The 19,812-nt window shown below is 39.7% G+C and overlaps 1 protein-coding gene across 35 annotated transcripts in view; it reads right to left on the bottom strand.

Annotated features, from left to right (window-relative positions):
- Positions 1-19,812, bottom strand: part of NRXN3 (neurexin 3) — a 1,647,030-nt gene that overhangs the window by 52,163 nt on the left and 1,575,055 nt on the right. For all 35 annotated transcript variants that reach the window (XM_021099958.1, XM_021099974.1, XM_021099978.1 and 32 more), the window contains one exon: positions 530-608. In XM_021099958.1, coding sequence (XP_020955617.1) covers positions 530-608 — 79 coding nt within the window. The remainder of the gene's footprint in view (positions 1-529; positions 609-19,812) is intronic.

Here is a 19,812-nt window from a genome sequence, read left to right as displayed (position 1 = left end):
TGGAAAATGGTTTTTTGTTTGTTTGTTTGTTTGTTTTTTTGGTTGTTTGGTTTTGTTTTGTTTGCCACTTAGAATTAGAACAGTTAATGAGGTTTAAATGGTCTTTATGACTCCACTTGGCTTTATGATTTTTTTTCACATTTTCTCTATATTTCCTTCCAATATAGAAATCTTCATGCCCCCAGCTCTGTCAGTTTCATAGCTGCCACAGGCTGCTGTACATGTGTTGTTTTGGTGATTAATCTGGATGTCTGATTGCTCAAAGTTATGTCCTATGGACTTTTCTTCAGGCTAGTCAAGAAACTGACTCTAAATTTCCCTGGGATCTTATGGCTCCTTCCATGGGATTTGATGCTTTTGATTATATATTGATATTTATATATGTATTTATATACATATATAGATATAGGAAATACACACATTAACACATTATAATATATATATAACACACGTATATTCACATATATGTATGTATTGTTTTTTGCAAATGAAAAAATAAAGCAAGCAAAACAAGACTGACCTAACCTACCTGTACTTGGCTCACATTCAACGAAGTCTTCATCATCACTTGAACATTCAGCAGATGAAACAAGGTCATCTGATGTTGGCTGTGCATGTCAAGGATAAAATAATGAGGTAGGGGAAGAGAAAGAAAAGAGAGAAAGAGATAAGGAAACCAATGAACAAAAGCATCAAAGACTTATCACTGTGTCCCGCCTCCATCATTATCACTGTCTCTCTTCTCTAAAGAGGGAATGCTGAAGAATTTTTAACTCTTGTGTAGCTGTGAATGGCTCTGGGTTCAGACAATCTGTGTGGGACTCATTAAAGCTTAGGGACCCAAAGTGGTTCCAGGAGGCTTAAGCCTCTCCCATTCCTGTACATCACATTGTGCAGCCTGACTCTATTTCAATTTCAGGAAGAAGAACAGGAGAAGGGCTATTGCAAATGGTGGCAAATACAAGAGAGGAAGCCGGCTCAGAAATGCACTGCAGCTTGGAGAGGATTTCCATGCATATGGTATGCGGTCTCAAGTGGGTGATTTGGTGGTCGTGGAGCTATAGGCTGGCATAATTAATGAACACTGTGGAATGCAGTCTGTTCAGGAATAGCATAATCGCTTCTCTTGCTATCAGCGATTTCTTCATGTAATTGCTGCAATTAGCTGAATTTGTAATGTGGACCAGCAGACAGCTACTACACGACAGCCTCTGGACACAGGTAAGGCTGTTTCTGAAGAGAGCAGAAAAAATTCTGATTGCAACCATAGTAATTCAACTTTAGACAATTTTTTTTTTCCTATTAAATCCTGCAGAAATTCCCCAATGCCAGAGAATCTGCTGCTGCAAGAAATGTAAGGCACTGTGGGTAGGGCAGTAACTACACAGTAGAAGAGAAGGCCTGGACCTTGACTTGGTATGTATTGCATGACAATAAATACTCTTTCAGTCAATCAACTAATTAATCTACAGATCTTGTTTAAAAAGCAATTTTTGTCCTACTCTGTGTGTAAGAGTACCCAATATACAAGTTGTTCAACAAATGCTCATTGCTTTCTGCTTCTTGATGTTAATAATATTAACTGACTTTCTGGTCTTATTATTCCCAATGCATTGAAGTCTGAATCCATATTCAAGAGGAAAAGCAATTACAAGCCAGATGCTGTACTAAACATGTATATATGCTTACTAGTTATACTTATTACTGATTAATTAGACACAATTCTCACAATAATCCTTTGGGACAAGGATACTTACTATACTTTTAAAGAGAAATGAAGTTCAGAGAGGTTAAGTGAGTTGCTAAAGGACACACAGCTAGTAAAAAAACACAGTGAAGATGTGAGCAGATATATCTTAAAGAATGTATTTTTGGCTCTCATAGGCTTCTTTATGCCCCCTCTTACATGGTGTTACAGTCTGATTTATGCCCCCTCTCAGATTCACATGTCGAAGCTCTAACCCCCAGCACCTCAGCATGTAACTGGTATTTGGAGACAGGGTTTTTAAAGAGGTAATCAAGTTAAAATGAGGTCATTTGGGTATGCAAATCCAATATGACTATTGTCCTTATAAGAAGATGAGATTAGGACACAGACACACAAAGGAGCACAGCGATGTGAAGGCACAGGGAGAAAACAGCCATCGACATGCCAAGGAAAGAAGAAATCAACCCCCTTGACACCCTGACCTCAGAATTCTAGTTTCTAGAAATGTGATAAAACAAATTTCTGTTATATAAGCCACCTGGCCTGTGGTAACTGCTATGCAGCCCTAGCAAGTGAATACCCATGACAACCTATCTACTTCGTGTTTCCAGACAACACCCTCCTTGAGACAGACTTAGTAGACAGAATCACTGGACACAGCAAAGAACAATAGAAAACCACATTAGGTAACTGACTTCACTTAATTGACATGGCAGAGAGGTGCCTGACACCATGTTATTGATCTTAATGCAACACCTGTCAGGGAGATCCTTCAACCCCTGCTCTCCTTTAGAGTTAATAGAAAAAGATTTTTCAAACATCCTATTTTTATTTTCAATTAGATGCTACTGATGTGTGCATTTCATTTCCAGCAACTGACGCTGGCAGTTGTACCCTGGGGCACCATTATTCGTGTTAGAGAAATTATAGGCTCACTCTCTTGGAATTTCCTGCTGTGATGCGGCCCCATACAGTCCACTTCCGGTCCTTTAGGGAAGGAAGATGGAAAGAGCATAAACACTAACTGTAACATGCAGAAGGCAATTATAAGAGACAAACAGCCTTTGGGGAAGGACCACCGTCATTGTTTGAGAGTTCTAAAGCGCGCCTTTTCCATGGGGATGACACCTCCCACAGCCAGTAACAATTGTTTGGGCAGGAAGGGGAGGAATTTAGATATGAAAACAGTCTGTGACCTGCCAAGAGCCCACAGTATTTAACCGAATATGCAGTATCTCTACTATTAAAATTTTATGTAGAAGGGCAATTATAAACACAAAACAAAAAACAAAAAAAAAAAAAATAGGTCTGAAAAACTCCTTAGAGGGTAGTAATGAAAAAGAGATTGAGAATACATTTCTAAAATGTAATCAATTGGAGATTATTTGTTGGTGACTGGATCATAAGGACCTTACAGAATGGCTCTTATTGGGCTTAACTAGCTTTGGTCCCTAGAAATGAGTGAAAACCAGGGAATTAATGAAAATCTAATGAGCCTGTCTCAAGACTTGAAGGCCAGGAAATGGAGTTTAAAAAGGTCACTGAGCAAATGTATAAAAATGATGCATAACTCCAATAGAAAACAAAAATGGCATTAACATATTAGAGGAATCTTTAACTTAATTCTGAAAGTTATTTTAATTTTTATTGGTCAAATAAATGATGTAGGTGTTTTTGGTTTTAATTTTTTTTTTTTTTTTTTACGAAAAAATACTAGGCTCTGTGCTTGAAAGGATATTTACTATTTTCCTCTCAGCTTCCCCCGCCTCTTCTAATACTACACATCCTCTCTCCTCTGTGGTTTGAGGGACACTGTCCTCAGCCCCTCTCCTTCCCTATCACCGCATTCACTTCTGTCCCCCAAATGGGTTCCTCCACCCCTAGTGCAGGCCCCACACACATGCTCACCCATGTTCTCACTCCCTCTCTTCCCAGTTGACTGCCCTGTGCCCCACTTCCCAGATATGTGTTTTTCTTATAAGTGTGGATGAGAACAATGTTCATTCTGGGCAACAGAAGCACGTTTTGCCAGTAGCTCCTCTAAATGGTGGCTGGACTCAAAGAAGATGCAATAACAAGCAATCTAGCCAAGTGTGGTAAGAGTGGGTCTGGCTCTAGACATCATAGCTACACATCTCAGCTCCTACAATTGTAGTCAGTGACCTGGGGGAGCCAGTTACTCCCCCTCTCCAAGCCTCAGTGTTTTCATCTGTAAATTGGGATAAACAGAGTGTCTTATCGTCAACTGGGCATGTGATTTAAGTGCAATGTTAAAAGGGAAGCTCTGCTCCTGGCATATGGTACACACTCAATAAATATGAGCTAAAACTAGCTAAGTCAATCAATCAATCAATCAATAATAGCCACTCCTAATCTAAATAGACTAGCTAACTGCCAACACACTCTATCTTTAATGATAGAATTGTTCTTCATCGCTAATGATTGTTTACCTCCATTAACTGGTACCAACGCCATTTCTGGTTGGATCTGTCATGAAGAATGATAAAGAAAAATATACTCATGTAGATGCCAAGAGAGCTTAAAAATTCATTGGAAGATGATCTGTCTCCAAGGTCTTTGGGTCCAGACATTCTCTGAGTCTTACATGAATGCGGCCCCTTTCTTTCTGTCCCACAAACCTCAACATCACCATTTACAGCCACAGCCAATGAAACTCTCAGAGCAATTACAAACATCTCAATCCCTTCTTTGCCCAACGTGGTAAACGATATTCATCTGGAGAACCTGGCATCCAACACTGCCACACCTGCCACGGAATACTGTGTAGTTTCAGAAAGGCCTGCTCTGTCAGGGGCAACAAGCTTTGATATGCAAGGAGCTCAGGATGAAGAACATTATATTTAGGGATTTTTTATTTTTTTATTTTATTTTTGTCTTTTGTCTTTTTAGGGCTGCACAGGTGGCATATGTGGTTCCCAGGCTAAGGGTTGAATCAGAGCTGCAGTGGCCGGCCTACATCACAGCCACAACAATGCTGAATCCTAGCCACATCTGTGACCTACACCACTGCTCTCAGCAGCGCCAGATCTACAACCCACTGAGCAAGGCCAGGGATCGAACCTGAGTCCTCATGGATACTAGTTGGGTTCGTTAACCACCGAGCCACAGTGGGAATTCCTTAGGGATTTTTTTTTTTTTAAATATTTCTGGCCTGCCACCTAAAAACAATAGGAGTTCCCCAGTGGCCTAGTGGCTAAGGATTGGATGTTGTCACTACTGTGGCTCAGGTTCAATCCCTGGCCTGGGAACTTCCAAATGCCATAGGCGAAGCCAAAAACAACAGCAACTACAAAAATTACAAACCAAGGGAAGTTCCCATTGTGGTTCAGTGGTAACAAGCCTGACTAGTATCCATGAGGACATGGGTTCAATCCCTGACCTTGCTCAGTGGATTAAGGATCCAGCATTGCCATGAGCTGTGGTGAAGGTCGAAGACCCAACTTGGGTCCGTGTTACTATGGCTGTGGTGTAGGCTGGCAGCTGTAACTCCAATTAGACTCCTAGCCTGGGAACTTCCATATGCCTTGAGTGTGGCCCTAAAAAGTTAATTAATTAATTAATTACAAACCAAGGCTCTTTTGGATATACACTTAGGATTGCCTCCTAAAGTAATGACAATTTGATTCAAAATTACTCTCAGAAAATCCAAGACTTTCTTTTTAATTTTCTTTGTTTGTCCCCTTCCCCAATTAGCAAGTGCAGGCTCTAACTGATCCTTGGAAGAAAAGGCACACGTCTTTGACTATTGGTTCCTGTGGCTGGTAAAGTATGTTTCACAAACTCAGGATACAATTACTATAAGTAGAGTGGAACTATAGACTTTTTTCTTAAATAAAATGCAGTAGCTCTGGGCCATGTGTGTGTGTATTTTCCCACAATGACAGACCTTTTTCATAATTACTCATAATTCCTTAGAAAGCAGTTACTACTCTTGAGAGAAAAAAGATTTGAACGATCTAGAATCATGCCTACTCATTTACCAGCTATTAAAATACTTGCTTAAAAGTAACCCAATGTACTAAAAAAAAAAAAAAAAAAAAAACCCAAAAAGCAAAAAAACAACTTGCTTTATTCAGGCTTTGTGCTAAGCGGTTCATACACATTAACTCTTTTAGTCTCATAATAACCAACGGTATAGACATTTGAAGCGATGTCCATCCGCTATTTTTAACCGCCCACCATGCACACTCCTTCAAGTAACAGTATTGCTTTAGGGAAATTTTCTATTCATAGTTAGGTGAGGAATGTTCATACAGGTGCCTTCCAGGTCATCTTCACATTTTTTCCCTTCACCATGGTTGTCTAAAACTCTCATAATTCCCAATGGCTATGTTGGAAGTTTAAAGTGTTTACATACTGTGGGTCCTTTGAGTCAAATAGCAACATTGTAAGTCATTCAAGGAAGAACAGAAGACCAGTAACTGCTTCCAAAGCAAACAGTTCTTTAGTGGCTGAGCTACTCCATCAGTGACATGTGACTCTCTCAGTGATGTATGACTACAGCATCAAAGTGCTTTGTTCATTCCTTCCTTCCTTCCTTTATTCCTTTAATAAATATTTATTGAACATCTATGTGTCAAGCATGGTAACAGTTATGAGGGATGAAGTGATGGATAAAACAGTTCTTTTGCTCTGGGAATTCACAGTCTCTGAAGAGAGGGTCTGGTACACAGGCAAACTTGACACAGTAAACTGAACACTATGACAAGAGTAAGCATAAGGCAGGAAGGGAGCAAATGGCAAGGGAGCAGAGATGGCTCTTAGGCAAAGGGGAAGTGGAAAATGAGTCCTCAGGGACAGGCAGTAGTGAAGTGGGGAAAGCTGAGAGCTTTCTCGGGAGAAGGAGAAGGGCATTCTAGGTGAAGTCGACAGTTTCGGCAGAGGCTCAGAGATATGGAAAAACACAGTTTATTTGTATACACACAAGTAGTACAGAATGACTGGAGTGAAGAGATGAGCTAGAATGACAGCATGACAGCTACAGGCATTATCGTGTTGTCCTGGCAAACTTGGATAATGAGCGTGAATTTAATATCCTGCTCTACCAGATGCCTCTCCTTTGCCCCCTACATCTCATCAGTACCATTATCACATTTCCTTTGGGCACTAACACACATGGTTTCAGAACACAGCGCGTGGGTTTGATGGCACCATCCCCCCACGAGGCAGACGAAAGACCTTCCCTTGCTTTCTCAAGGGGAGGAAAATAGTCTTCTGTCCCTATCTATTAGCCAAGTCCTATATTAAAAATAATAATTCATATTACCCTAGTTTAAAATATGCATTTCATATTTCTAATCCACATGTTGAAATTACTTGGTTCTGTATTAGGACTCATAAAACTAAAGATAGGTATTATAATAACTTTCAATAAAATATCTCTCTGGCAGGAGCCCTCTTTATTCCTTTCCTGAAAGATTTTTTATTGTATTTATATTCTTTTTTCCCCCCCCAGCCATGTTTATTGAAATTACCTTAGAATAAGCTGGGACAGAAGAAAGCTCAAAACTCTGTCCACCCAAGTAAATTTATAGGTATATTTACCTCCCAACCCCCTCAGTTTCACCCACCTGGCTTCTTATTTTCCTTCAATGAGTTATTGTTTCTATAATCACCTGATTCAAATTATTTACTCTGAAGGACTCTATCCAATCTCAGTATAGGAATGATTCCACACCATTCTTCATTGTTATCCATCACTTGACATGGAAAAAAATATTTGCTGCCATGGTCAGAACAGATCAAGAGAGTTTTACTATGTCCCCTCCTTACTGCCCAGATGCCTCTTTGTGACAAAATTCCAAACTTCAGCCCTTTATCTTATACTGAGAATAAGCTAATCATTTAGGATGATAATCATTTTTTTCCACCTAGCCCCTTGGAAGTGCGTTTATTTGACCGAGATTAAACACAAGATAAAATAAGTCCTGCCACAGAACAGCTTTATGAAATTATAAATAACATACTCAAGAATGATGATCGCCTTCCTTCCAGTGAAAAAGGAAAAGAGAAAGGCCCATAAATATTCTGAAGTCCCACAGAAAACAGCCATATATCTCTGCAGCTGCTTTATGCTAAAAAGAATTAAATTCCCTCAAATGCTTTCGGCTTTAGTTTGTTGTCTCTGTACTTCCATTCTGTGGTGGAGCTGGAGTATCTCATATTAGAGAGGGTCTTAGACAGCTTTCTTATGAGTATTTATTCTCCACTTTAAAAAAAAAAAGGATGTCTGAGATACCTTTAATGAGAACATAAAGATTCTTAGGTCAACTGATAAGCTTAAATGAAATTTGAAAAGTCATCTCAATTTAAATTTATTCATTAAAATTTTCTTTATCAAATCATTGCCATTGCACAGTCCAATCTTTGATCAATGCTAAAAGATATGCCTCTCCCAGGACAGACAGACAGACAGACACACACATACACACACATGAGGGGTGATTTTTAGACTGAACCAAAGGTAAGAAAACCCTGGAGCTTAGGCAAGCTTGTTAGAAGAAATAACTGCATCCCTTCCCTCTCCTCCACTCACCCTACCACATCACCCAATTCAAGCCCAATCCAGAAACAACTGTAAGGTATGCTAAAATGATATGAGTGTGATTATCTATGCCATCATTTTATTCTGAGCATCCTCTTGGCAGTCATCTTCAAAAGAATCAAGAAACACCATGGCAAGGAAATGAAATAAATGATTTGAACTTGTCATGCCCAAGTGTAAAAGATAGGGGCATATCACGAGACAGGTGCTGAACCATGGAGACATAGGACAAAGTTCCCTTCTGGTTACAATGCTTTCTGAGTTCCCCTTACATCCTATGTCCTACCTCTACATGCCTAAGTATCTGTATTAGAAAAGAATCCTGTGAATTTTCAAAAGGTCTTCTGGAGTTCATGTCATTGTAGTTTTTCAAGATTTAACTGTCCTCTCTTCTCTCTACCTGGAAACGACCACTAGCCAAGTAAGATATGATTGTGTACATATCTTCCTTGGAATGAGAAGACCTTAAAGCAAATTGCCTTGGGCTACAGATATTGCATTCAGCATGACCAAAATGAGTTAACTGGAACAGAGTTCTCTCAGAAAACGGAATATAAAAAATAAAAGTAAATAAAAAAACAAAACAAGAAATATTGTTCTGGATATATGATTCTATGGATGCATGCATTTACTCATTCAATCAGTCTTTCCTCAACAATTGTTCACTAACAGTCTTTCATGTGTCAATCACTGGGCTGAGGACTAGAAAGATTCAGTCTTATCCTCATGGAGTTGACAGACTATGAGGATTCAAGCCAGGCTAAACTAGAAAGCACTAACCATCAGCTACAAAAACTTGAAATTAATGTGAGCTTTCTAAGTGGTATCCACCATAACAAAAATTGATTATTTATCCAGTCATTAAAGATAGCAGATGATATGGGTATCTAATTGAATTGAATAGTATCACCAGCTTCTTTTTAAACTCTACTCAATAGCCTCCACCTTCTTCCTCTTCTACGCCACGTGTACTGGAGGAGGATAAAGAATGACATGATTTATAATAACTTTTTCTAATGAATTAACATTTAAGGAAATCCCTTTGCAGACTCAAGATTTAATTAACAGTAGAAAAGCCAAGTTAAGCTTAGCCAAATTTTGTGCCAAGGACTGGAGTCCTTTATTTCTATCCTTGAGGTCTTCTGGAATTATGTAAATAAATGTGGTGCAGTATCTTTTTTTTTTTTTTTCCATTCCAGTTTTAAGATTTTTCTTCCATCTGCTCAAAAAAGGAAGGGTGGATCAAGAGAGGGGAGAGGGAGGGGGGGGAAGAGAGTGGGTAGAAGGGGGATTAATCTATCTGTTGTTCAAGGCAGCCTGACAGAGGGAAGAGGAGTATTGAACCACAGAAGATTAACCAAACTTCAATGTACCTTCCCAAAAGCAGGAGGAATGTAATGCTACGTGGTATTCCACTGATAAGCAAATCCCTCTAAATCCTTTCAATTTATTTCTTGGCCTGGAGAAATTACATATTATTTAGAAGGCAGGGGAAAAAAAATCAAAAAAATAAAAAGCACACCCATCCAACCACACACCATCTCTAGGAATCTAGATCAGGCTCCTATTGATTATATACACACAAAGGTCTGGCTTTTTAATGGCTGCTTTTCTTACTGGTGCAGCCCTCTTCAGGACTGCTAATCAGAAAAGCTTGGCTGTGTTCCCTCTGTTAACTCATCTGGTTTTCTCCTGCAAACCTTGTTTTGAGTATTGAGGCTTTAACCATGACAAGGGAATGCCAACTATTTAGCTCAAGCTCCAAAGGCCTAGTCCACCTTTCTTACTTGCTTACTTTCTTATCCCCTGCCTTCCTTTTCTGCTCCTCCCTCTTCTTTTTCTTTCCTTTGTCTTTTTTTTTTTTTTTTAGCTCTTCATTCCAATGAAAATATTGAAATCAAGCTTCTATTTTTAGAGGGCGAATGACCAAAGCCAATTTTTTTTTTTTAGGGCTGCACCCTCAGCATTTGGAGGTTCCCAGGCTAGGGGTTGAATCAGAACTGTAGCTTCTGGCCTACACCACAGCCACAGCAACATGTGATCAGAGCACCTCTGTGACCTATACCACAGTTCATGGCAACACCAGATCCTTAACCCACTGAGCTAGGCCAGGGATCAACCTGAATCCTCATGGATACTAGTCGGGTTGGCAAATGACTGAGCCACAATGGAAACTCCTCCAAGGCCAAATATTAACGTGACCTACAAATGGTGATGTAGGTATCAGTCAATGGATGTTAAAATTCTGAATAGTGTCCATTCTAGAGAGCATGTTTTATTTTGTTGAGCCAAATGTGTTTTGTTGAGCCAATAATATTGATATAATTCACTTCTCCATGTCCTTTCTTGCTTTCTAGTTCAGGGAGAAGGAATAGGTTTGGGGGGAAAATAGAGATATATTTCTATGTGAAATGATCTTCTTGGCCCTCTTTTTGGTAGCTTAACCTTATCACTGAACACAGGAGAAACAGCCTTTCTTGGCAGGTTGAGAGCACAGCTTAGAAGACTTAATAAGCCCCAAACATTAGAGAACAAGGAGTCTCAGAATAAAGCCAATCCTGGATTTTTGTCAGCAATTCTGAAAAAAAGATGTAACTTAGCCATTCAGTCCAAATAGCAGTGGCTCTCAATCTTTGGTCCATGATGAACTGAGGTATGCTGGCTGAGCAGGAGAGAAAGGAATGGGGCAACAGCCAAATGCTCAGAATCAAACATAACCTCATATTTATTTTGTTTATGGCTAGGCCACTTATACTGAAGAGTATGCAATGCATGTGAACATCTGTCAGGTCTGCCAGTGTAGAGAAGAGTTGAGAAGGGTTACCTTGCCAAACTAAGCATGACGGAAGTTCATGCCCAGTAAACAAGAAACTGAATAAGAAATGCAAGCTCAAGACGACATAGAGTTAACAGAAGAAGGAAAAGCATTTTTGCACAACCCAGAACTTAGGATGTGGCCCAGAAAAGTTACTAGAACAATCAAATGCAATGAATTGAATGTAAAATACAAATGATAAAAAGACAAGATTGTCTATTCCTTATTACTCCAAAAAGACTATCTCCCCCTCAGCCATATGACATAATATTAGAAAAGTCAGATTTAAGTGTCAGAGCAACAGCAGTACTTGAAGCAATGCTTGTGCAATTGACACTTGATTTGCAGAATATCTGCAGTGAGTAAGTCTGAGTCAAAGTCAAGAGCGAAAAGTTAGGGCCACTTGAAGAACCTGATATCAAACCCCAAGAAAGGAAAAATGCAAAGGAGTTCGGCCTTGTCATGAAAATATATCTCTGGTTACTCATGTCTGGAAGACAATATCAACCTCCCACAGAGAAAGATGGGGGGATGGATTCATATATAGCTCTTTGATTTGTATTATAAATCCTAAATTAGAGAAAGTCTCCAAGTATTGTTGCATGAGAAATTCAGGATCCCAGATGGACTCAGTTACCCTACAGAGGTCACATCCTCATTCCTAGGCTGCAACTAGCCTTAAGTGGATAACCCCATGTTCGATATAGATTCAAAACAATTTAAAAATGCAGGAAAACTTCTATGTGGGAAAGGACAAGACTATTCGTTTCTCATTTCTGATGGACAGCAAGGCTAAAACTTTTTCCTGTTCTAGTTTATATGCAAAGGCGTTCATTTATTGGCAAGGTGGGCGTTGGAAATACAGCAGGTGTAGTCCAGGGCATGAGAGCTATGTGGTCACGCAAAGGTTCTGTGCTCACAAGGATCTTGTGCTTCGTTTAATACTCTACTCTTACCATCCTGAAATTCTTTTTTTTTTTTTTTTTTTGGCTGTGCCCAGGGCATACAGAAGTTCCTAAGATAGGGATCAAACCTTTGCCACAGCAATGACAATGCCAGATCCCCAAACCACAAGGCCACCAGGGAACTCCATCTTGAAACGCTTAACCTTTTTTTTTTGCTTTTTAGGGCCACACTCACAGCATATGGAGGTTCCCAGGCTAGGGGACAAGAGTGACTAGGTATAAATTTTCAGTCCAACGCTGACCTCCTCCGCATTTCCCTCTTTTAGGATTTCTCATCATGTCCTCTGATATGAACGCACACACAAGTGGGTTACCTCTGCTGAGTAAGTGGGGGTACTGACAGCCCCAAAAGGCTATGCTTTCTTTTTGAACCAGAGGTTGCTTAGAAAGCAGAGAGAAAGCAATGGAATTCTAAAAACACGAACAGCCAAGAACACGTTCTCCCTCACTTCTTTCTATTAGCCAATCACTTCCTAGAAAAATAATGACATAGAAAGAGAGAGAAAGGAAAACCCAGAGATCTTTTTCTTTTCAGTCCTACCTTAGTAAGCTGAAATTAGTATTGGTAGACGAGGAATGAATTGGCGAATGAAATAAAAACAAGTGAGTTAGGTTTGAGCAGTCTCTGTTCTTCTGGTGAGAACAAAGTACACATGCATATAGGAGTTATGAAGTACAAATTGTTATTTCAGAAAATCATGGACTTGGAAAATAGATTTGTGGCTGCCTGATGGGAGAGGGAGGGAGTGGGAGGGATCGGGAGCTTGGGCTTATCAGACACAACTTAGAATAGATTTACAAGGAGCCTGCTGAGTAGCATTGAGAACTATGTCTAGATACTCATGTTGCAACAGAACAAAGGGTGGGGAAAAAAAAATGTAATGTATACATGTAAGGATAACTTGATCCCCTTGCTGTACAGTGGGGGAAAAAAATTTAAAAAAATAAAAAATAACAAAAAAAAAAATAAAATAAAATAAAAACAAAAACAAAAAACAAATTGTTATTTCATCGATTCCGCATTTGAATTAAAGTCTCTTATATTTGCCTTTAAAACTAGCACCGCACAGTATTAAGATGAATGGTAATATTCATGCTAACCATTTAAAATTTTAATTTTAATTTACTTAAAAAGGCATTAAATAGCAAACAAAAAGCACCTCAGCAAGTCAAGGGACTGTGGAAGAAAGGAAAAAGCTTCCTACTTTAGTACTTTGACGATACTTTTTTTTTTTTCTGTTCTCCGAACAAGGGGTTTTATTTTACACTAATCCCCGCAAATTTCACAGCTGCCCTTGTGAACAAGACTGCAAAATATTTTTGAACAGGCCAAAGGGATCTGATGTGGCTTTCAGAAAGGCAAATTATGACAAATAGTTTATGCTCCTAAAACTGAGTTTTTGCGTTTCGTTTCTGAGCGCATGACTGTAGATCTTAACTAGCATGACTGTCTCAAGGGGTCTCTGGGAGAAAGAACACCTGTACTGGGATGGCTCTTCCACTGCCATGCCTTCTGCCTCTCCTCTCCTCCAGATCTGCCTAGACCGGTGTTTAACAACATTCCAAAGAATATCCCAGAGTAAGATCCCAAGACTTGTTTAGTCCCACTTTGTCCAATTCTGAGAAGGGTTTTGATGAAACCACTTTAAGAATCATGATAGCATAATTTTCTAAAAAACTTTACAATGTCCTTAAACACACGCAGAGGCAGTGGTGGATGGCAAAACCAGAACTGAGAAGAGATCAGACGGAATCATGGAGTTTTGCTAGCATTGACTGTGAGCGTTTTCCTCTGAGAACCTGGAGAGCTGGCTCATTTGGGGAAAACTATCCCTCTGGGAAGAGAACGTCAATAAGCACTGATTCTGCTGAGTCAGGGGCATCTTTAAAAACAGTGTCAGAAGAATATTTTTAATTTACACTCTGCCTCTTTGAAAGAAATCAATATGCCATTTGATGGGACTTTTTGTTTTTTAATTTGGGCATCTTTATTTAGCTTCTCTGTCTTGATTCCACCCCACCCCCCAGGCTAGAAGACTAGGAGCAAAAGAAAAAGTGTTTTGTTTGTATTTGTATTGATTCAATCACTTAGAGCAAAAAATAAACAGCTAAATACAGCAGAGAGTCTTTCATGACAATCTTTTAGAGATCAAGATCTCTAAACTACACAGCCTCTCATTCTAGGTGATTGGAAATAAACAGAAATCAATAACACAGGATTACTGGGCAATAAACAAGAGAAGCCACATTCATAATTTAAGAAGCTTCTTTTCATGCATTCATTACTGAAGAATGCACTTGAGCCTATTCTATTTTTACAGGAGCATAGATTTCCTCCCAGTATGGAGTCTTTTTCTTCTCTCCCTCTGAGCGCCCCCCCCCTCCTTTTTTTTTTAAAGGGTATTAAAAAAGTATTTCTAAACATTTATCAGAAACTCCTACATTCCTTTCCTAAGGCTGCTCAGAGGAACCGAAAGACAAAAGGATGTCTTAGCATACTAGGCAAGGATTGGTTCCTAAAACATTTCTCATCTCAGACCCCTGTATGTCCAGCAAAGTGCCTGGTGGGGAGGACAGCACTGCACAACGTGGGAGTAGGGCCTGAGGTAACATGATACCTGCCTTCAAAGGGTTACAGTGCAGCATAAACGGCAAGTGTTGGAGACACTGTCAGTATCCGTTCCACTCTTCCTCCTTGCTAGGTCTGGCAACGTGACCAGCCTAACCAAGATTCCTTTGAAACTAGAGGTGGCCATGTAGCATTGATCCAGGCAAAGTGATGATTAAGGAAGTCTTCTAGGGATTCTAGAAATGTTATTCTATTCCTAATAAAAGATGATAACTTGGCTGGTCTAACTTCCTTGGATTTGGGTGGGATATCTGGAGCTGCAGCAGCCATCTTGTGACCAGAAGACTGGAGAAGCTGACTCTGATATTGTCAAGTATCTGATATGAGCTCAAATAAGCAGTTTTCTACTTTCCAGACTCCAGAATTCTTTTTAAGTAAGGAAATTTACCTCTTCTTCAGTCACTGAAGGTCAAATGTTCGGTTACTAAAGGTTAAACACAATCCTAATGGTGAGAGCAATCCATAAAGAGTAGCTAATAACAGAGATGATACAAAGCACCATTTGAGGGGTGTCTGCCTTATGAGCATATCAATCACCAAGTGGCATTTTAATAATATTCAGGAGTGGGACTTGGAAAGCTCCACTGTAATTACAGTGCTCTTCAATATACCAATTCTGTGGCCTGATAGGAGTCCAAAAGGAATTCAAAAAAGGAGAGATCATTTTGGAGTTGGGTAAGCAGGGAGAAAAATTTTTACCTTAGTAAAGAAAAGTACTTTCAATTGAATATCTTGTATCTGCAATCAACATATCCCGGACTGAATTAATCATCTCCATCCAATGCTGCTTTTCTTGCCTATAACTATGGTGTCAGTACCTCCAGGACTGAGCCCAAATCCTCAAGGTCATGTTTGAGTCCTCCCTGCTCAGCATCATACCTCTAGGCATCAAGTCTTAATGAAGCCTTTTTCTAATAAAATGCTGCTCTGTTTTTCATTTCTAGTGCCCTGGCTGCTTGCCTGGATGATTCCTGAGCTTCTCTAGACTCCCTATCTCCACCTTGGTCTTTTCAATGAACCCTAGAAAGTGTTGTTAGAATAAAAACAAAACTTTCAATGCACCACTCTTCTGGTCCAAATTTATCCCACTGTTTATCAAAGTGCAGACTTAAAAAAAAAATTTAATTTAAGGTCCTCCACTTGTAAGTTTTTTGTTTTTGTTTTTGTTTTTTTTTGGCCGTGCCCATAGCATGTGGAAGTTCCCAGGTTAGGGATCGAATCCATGCCACAGCTATAACCAGGGACACAGCAGTCAGATCCAGATCCTTAACCTGCTGAGCCATGAGGAAACGTCTCCAAAACTTTGCAGAATGATCTTTCACTATTGCCCCATGAGCACCACCACATTCTGACTATTAAATAAATGTTTGCTATGCTTTGAACAGGCCTAATAAGCTCCTAACAATGTTCTGGCTTACCCAGCTCTATTTATACTTCATTCCACTTAAACCTGGTAAAAAAAAAAAAAAAAAAAAATCTGTATATCCTTCTTTAGGGCCCAATCCAAATTCATTTTTCACGCAGCTTTTTCCTGATCCTATGGCTAAAAAATAAAATATTCTAGCATGCTAACTCAGTACTTTCTTCAAATCTCACTTAGCATATTTATTACATTCTGACTTACATTTTCCCTTCTAATTTGCTGCTTCAGGGAGGGAAGGGATGGTCACCCAAGAGCCAACTATAATATCAAGGAAAAAATGTTGTGTTTGGGGTCAAAAGGCATGAACTCTGCCCCTGAGGAGGAAGTCCAGAGTGACCACAAGAGTTCTGCATTCTAGTCTCCTCTTTAGTAAATTTAAGACAACATCTACCTTGTGCTATTATTGTGTGGGTTGAAATGAATATCAGCTACTCAGAGATGCTTGTTTTGTAATGTGTTAATATTACGACATCATTTATTATTGGTTTGAAATCACCCACAGGACTAATACAGCACTGGACTAGAGCTTAGGTGTACCATGTATATTTAAATGGATGGCAGGTCCTCAGGGAATGACTTTTGATTTAAATAGAATTGGGCAAGCCAGGAGAATGTTTGCAGAATGTGATAGGGATGGAAGAGGGAACTACTTCCCATCCTTGTCAAATTAGCATTAATCCTGACCTTTGGAGGTGTCAGGGGCAGTAATACTTTTATAAACTGTTTGTCAAGATCAGGAGTTGCTCTGGAAGAGTGTATTTGCTTTCAAGACACAAAATGCCTCATTGGCCCAGACAAGCCCATAAACTATGTATCTTGCAATTCTACAGCCATGTGCTAGGGAGTCAGTTCCTTATTTGCAGGGCCATAGGCTAAAAGTAAGTCATACATAATGTGATACTCTAGAAACCGGGACAATTTAGTATTTTAAAAGATGAGTTTTTGCAAAAAAAAAAAAAAAAAAAAAAAAAAAAGCCCAATAAGTGCCCTAAAAGAGATCTGGGTTTTGTTAGTCATCATCCCAAATGGGCTGGGCTGAGCAAAACCCAGGAAAAACTGACCTCTGGTTCTTTGGCCACCCTCGTCCTGGTCTCACTTAAACCTCTAAGTAGAATTCTTTACATAAAAGAAAGAGTAAGCATAATCGCTCTGAATAAATGCCCTGTAAAATGACTGCAGCAATTATGTTGTTTGTAAGTACCTCTGAGTCCATTAAGATAAACATCTATCTTTGAATATTCACATTAATGCACCAGACTATTCTTTCTTAGATAAATCTGACTTGAACATTGCGCAGTTAACACAGTTTATCATTCCTTGCTCTTCTTCCCTTCCCTGCACACATTAATGCATATAGGGGGAGCGCTGAAACAGTGCTGCTCGCAGAGCACACATTAAAGCACAAGGCAGTCCTAAACATCTTTAAATGCAGAATAAATACACTTTAGGTTTTAAAGACCTCCATAGGCTATATAACCAGGAACACACTGGACTGGATTCTTTCCTACATAAGTCATATCATAGGCAAAAGCAATAAATGCTTGTTATTTAAAATAGTTTTAATATGCTTCCAATTGTTTGCCACACGGGGGTCCGAATGAAATCGAATTCCCTAGTTACTCCTCAATGAAACAAGTTTATATTTAAGTCACAGGATATATCCATAGCTCTATCTGTATTTTAAACTTGGGCCCCAATTTCATTAATTTTTGCAGCCACATTGGGAAAATGCTCAAGGATCTCCAGTACTTATTCAGAGCACTTGTTTCATCTCTTCTGAAATGAAGGGCAGACGAAACTCCATAAACAGCATGTGGTGTTAAGCGTCTTCGGTGGGTGTCGCACTAGCCATAACGATATTGGCAGAGGGAATGTAAAAGTTAACGGTCAGTATTTAATAATCAGTGCAGCAGCAGAACTGATTAATGAGAACTGACAGTGGCCATACTGCTGGAGCTGGGTCCTGGAAGCTTCGGCTGTCCCAGACCTCAATCTGCTTTGTGGCGTGGGCAGAGGATAATCCTGCTGGGAAGCGTGCAGGTGGCCTGGAAGGAGAGGTGGCTGGGGGTCTGGAGGTATTGGCTGTGTACCAAGTAGCATCAGAATGTTTTGATAACTTTAACAGATTTAAACAGATTGTATAGTAGATGGTGCTAAGGACACCAAGGTGATATACTGAATGTGTCTAGGAAGAGATTACTCTGAATTGAACAATTCTGCTCAGTGGTCTCCAAGGACTTTTCCAGCCATGGCTAGGTGGATCTCTCACCCTTCACTCAGTCAACAGGTCTTCTCTGGGCTAATGCTTTGAGGGAAACAAAACAACATCCGAAGTGACCTCAGTCCTCAAGAAGCTGATAATGAAAGTAGGTGTCTGGGATAGACATTCTTAAATAATGGTAAAAAGAAAGAAAAAGGGCTCTGAGGGAAGAGCGAGACACCCTGACTGGGCTGGCAGAGAGCAAATCATGGAGATGATGGTCTTTGGGTTTGGCCTTGATGGGATAATGGGATATAACAGGTCCAGGTGAAGGGCACAAGCCAATGCGTAGAAGCAGGAAAGTGAATACCATAGGATCCAGCAATCCCACTCCTGGGCATATATCCAGACAAAACTCTAATCCCAAAAGAGACATGCGGGAATTCCTGTGGGCTCTGGTACAGTGGATTAAGAATCCTTCTGCAGTGGTTCAGGTCACTGAGGAGGCACGGGTTTGATCCCTGGCCCAGGGCAGTGGGTTAAAACATCTGGCCTGGCCACAGCTGCACCTTGGATTCAATCCCTGGCCTGAGAACTTCCATATGCCATGAGTGTGGCCATAAAAAGAAAAAATATATGTATATGTAATCCTATGTCTACTGCACCACTATTGACAATAGCCAAGACGTGGAAACAACATAAATGTCCACTGACAGATGAGTGAATCAAGAAGATGTGGAACATATATACAATGGGATACTATTCAGCCATAAACAAGAAAGAACAAATGCCATTCGCAGCAACATGGATACAACTAGAGATTATCATACTAAGTGAAAGGCATAAAGAGAACAAATATCATATGACATCACTTATATGTGGAATCTGAAATATGGCACAATGACCCTATCTACAAAACAGAAACAGACTCACAGTCATAGACAGCAGACTTGTGTTTGTCAAGGAGGAAGGGAGAGGGAGTGGGATAGACTGGGAGTTCGGGGTTAATAGATGCAAACTATTGCATTTAGAATGGATAAGCAACGAGGTCCTACTGATAGCACAGGGGACTATATCCAATTTCCTGGGATAGAGCACAATGGAAAATTATATAATTATACACACACACACACGATCCATATATATATATATACATTCTTTATATGTGTGTGTGTATGCTTAAGTCACTTTGTCTGTACAGCAAAAATTGGCACAACTTTGTAAATCAACTATATTTTAATAAAATTTTTTTTAAAAAAAGGAGTAGGAAAGTAAAAAGGAGGGAATGGCAATAAGAGACTAAGTTGGCTTGCCTGGAGCATAGTTTAAGTATGGAGAAGGTGGGTAGTGGAGCCAGTGGACCAGGGAACACACCTCTTGACAAACAAACCAAATCAAACTCTGATGGTACAGTGGCAGAGTGATCTTTTCACACAAATGCTAGTACCTGTTTTTGCTTCATTTCAGAAGAAATGCATGTTCCTGGCATTTAAAGAAATGGTTACAC

The sequence above is a fragment of the Sus scrofa genome, chromosome 7 (assembly GCF_000003025.6).
Source record: "Sus scrofa isolate TJ Tabasco breed Duroc chromosome 7, Sscrofa11.1, whole genome shotgun sequence".
NCBI classification, from domain to species: domain Eukaryota; kingdom Metazoa; phylum Chordata; class Mammalia; order Artiodactyla; family Suidae; genus Sus; species Sus scrofa.
This window is presented reverse-complemented; position numbering and strand designations above follow the sequence as displayed.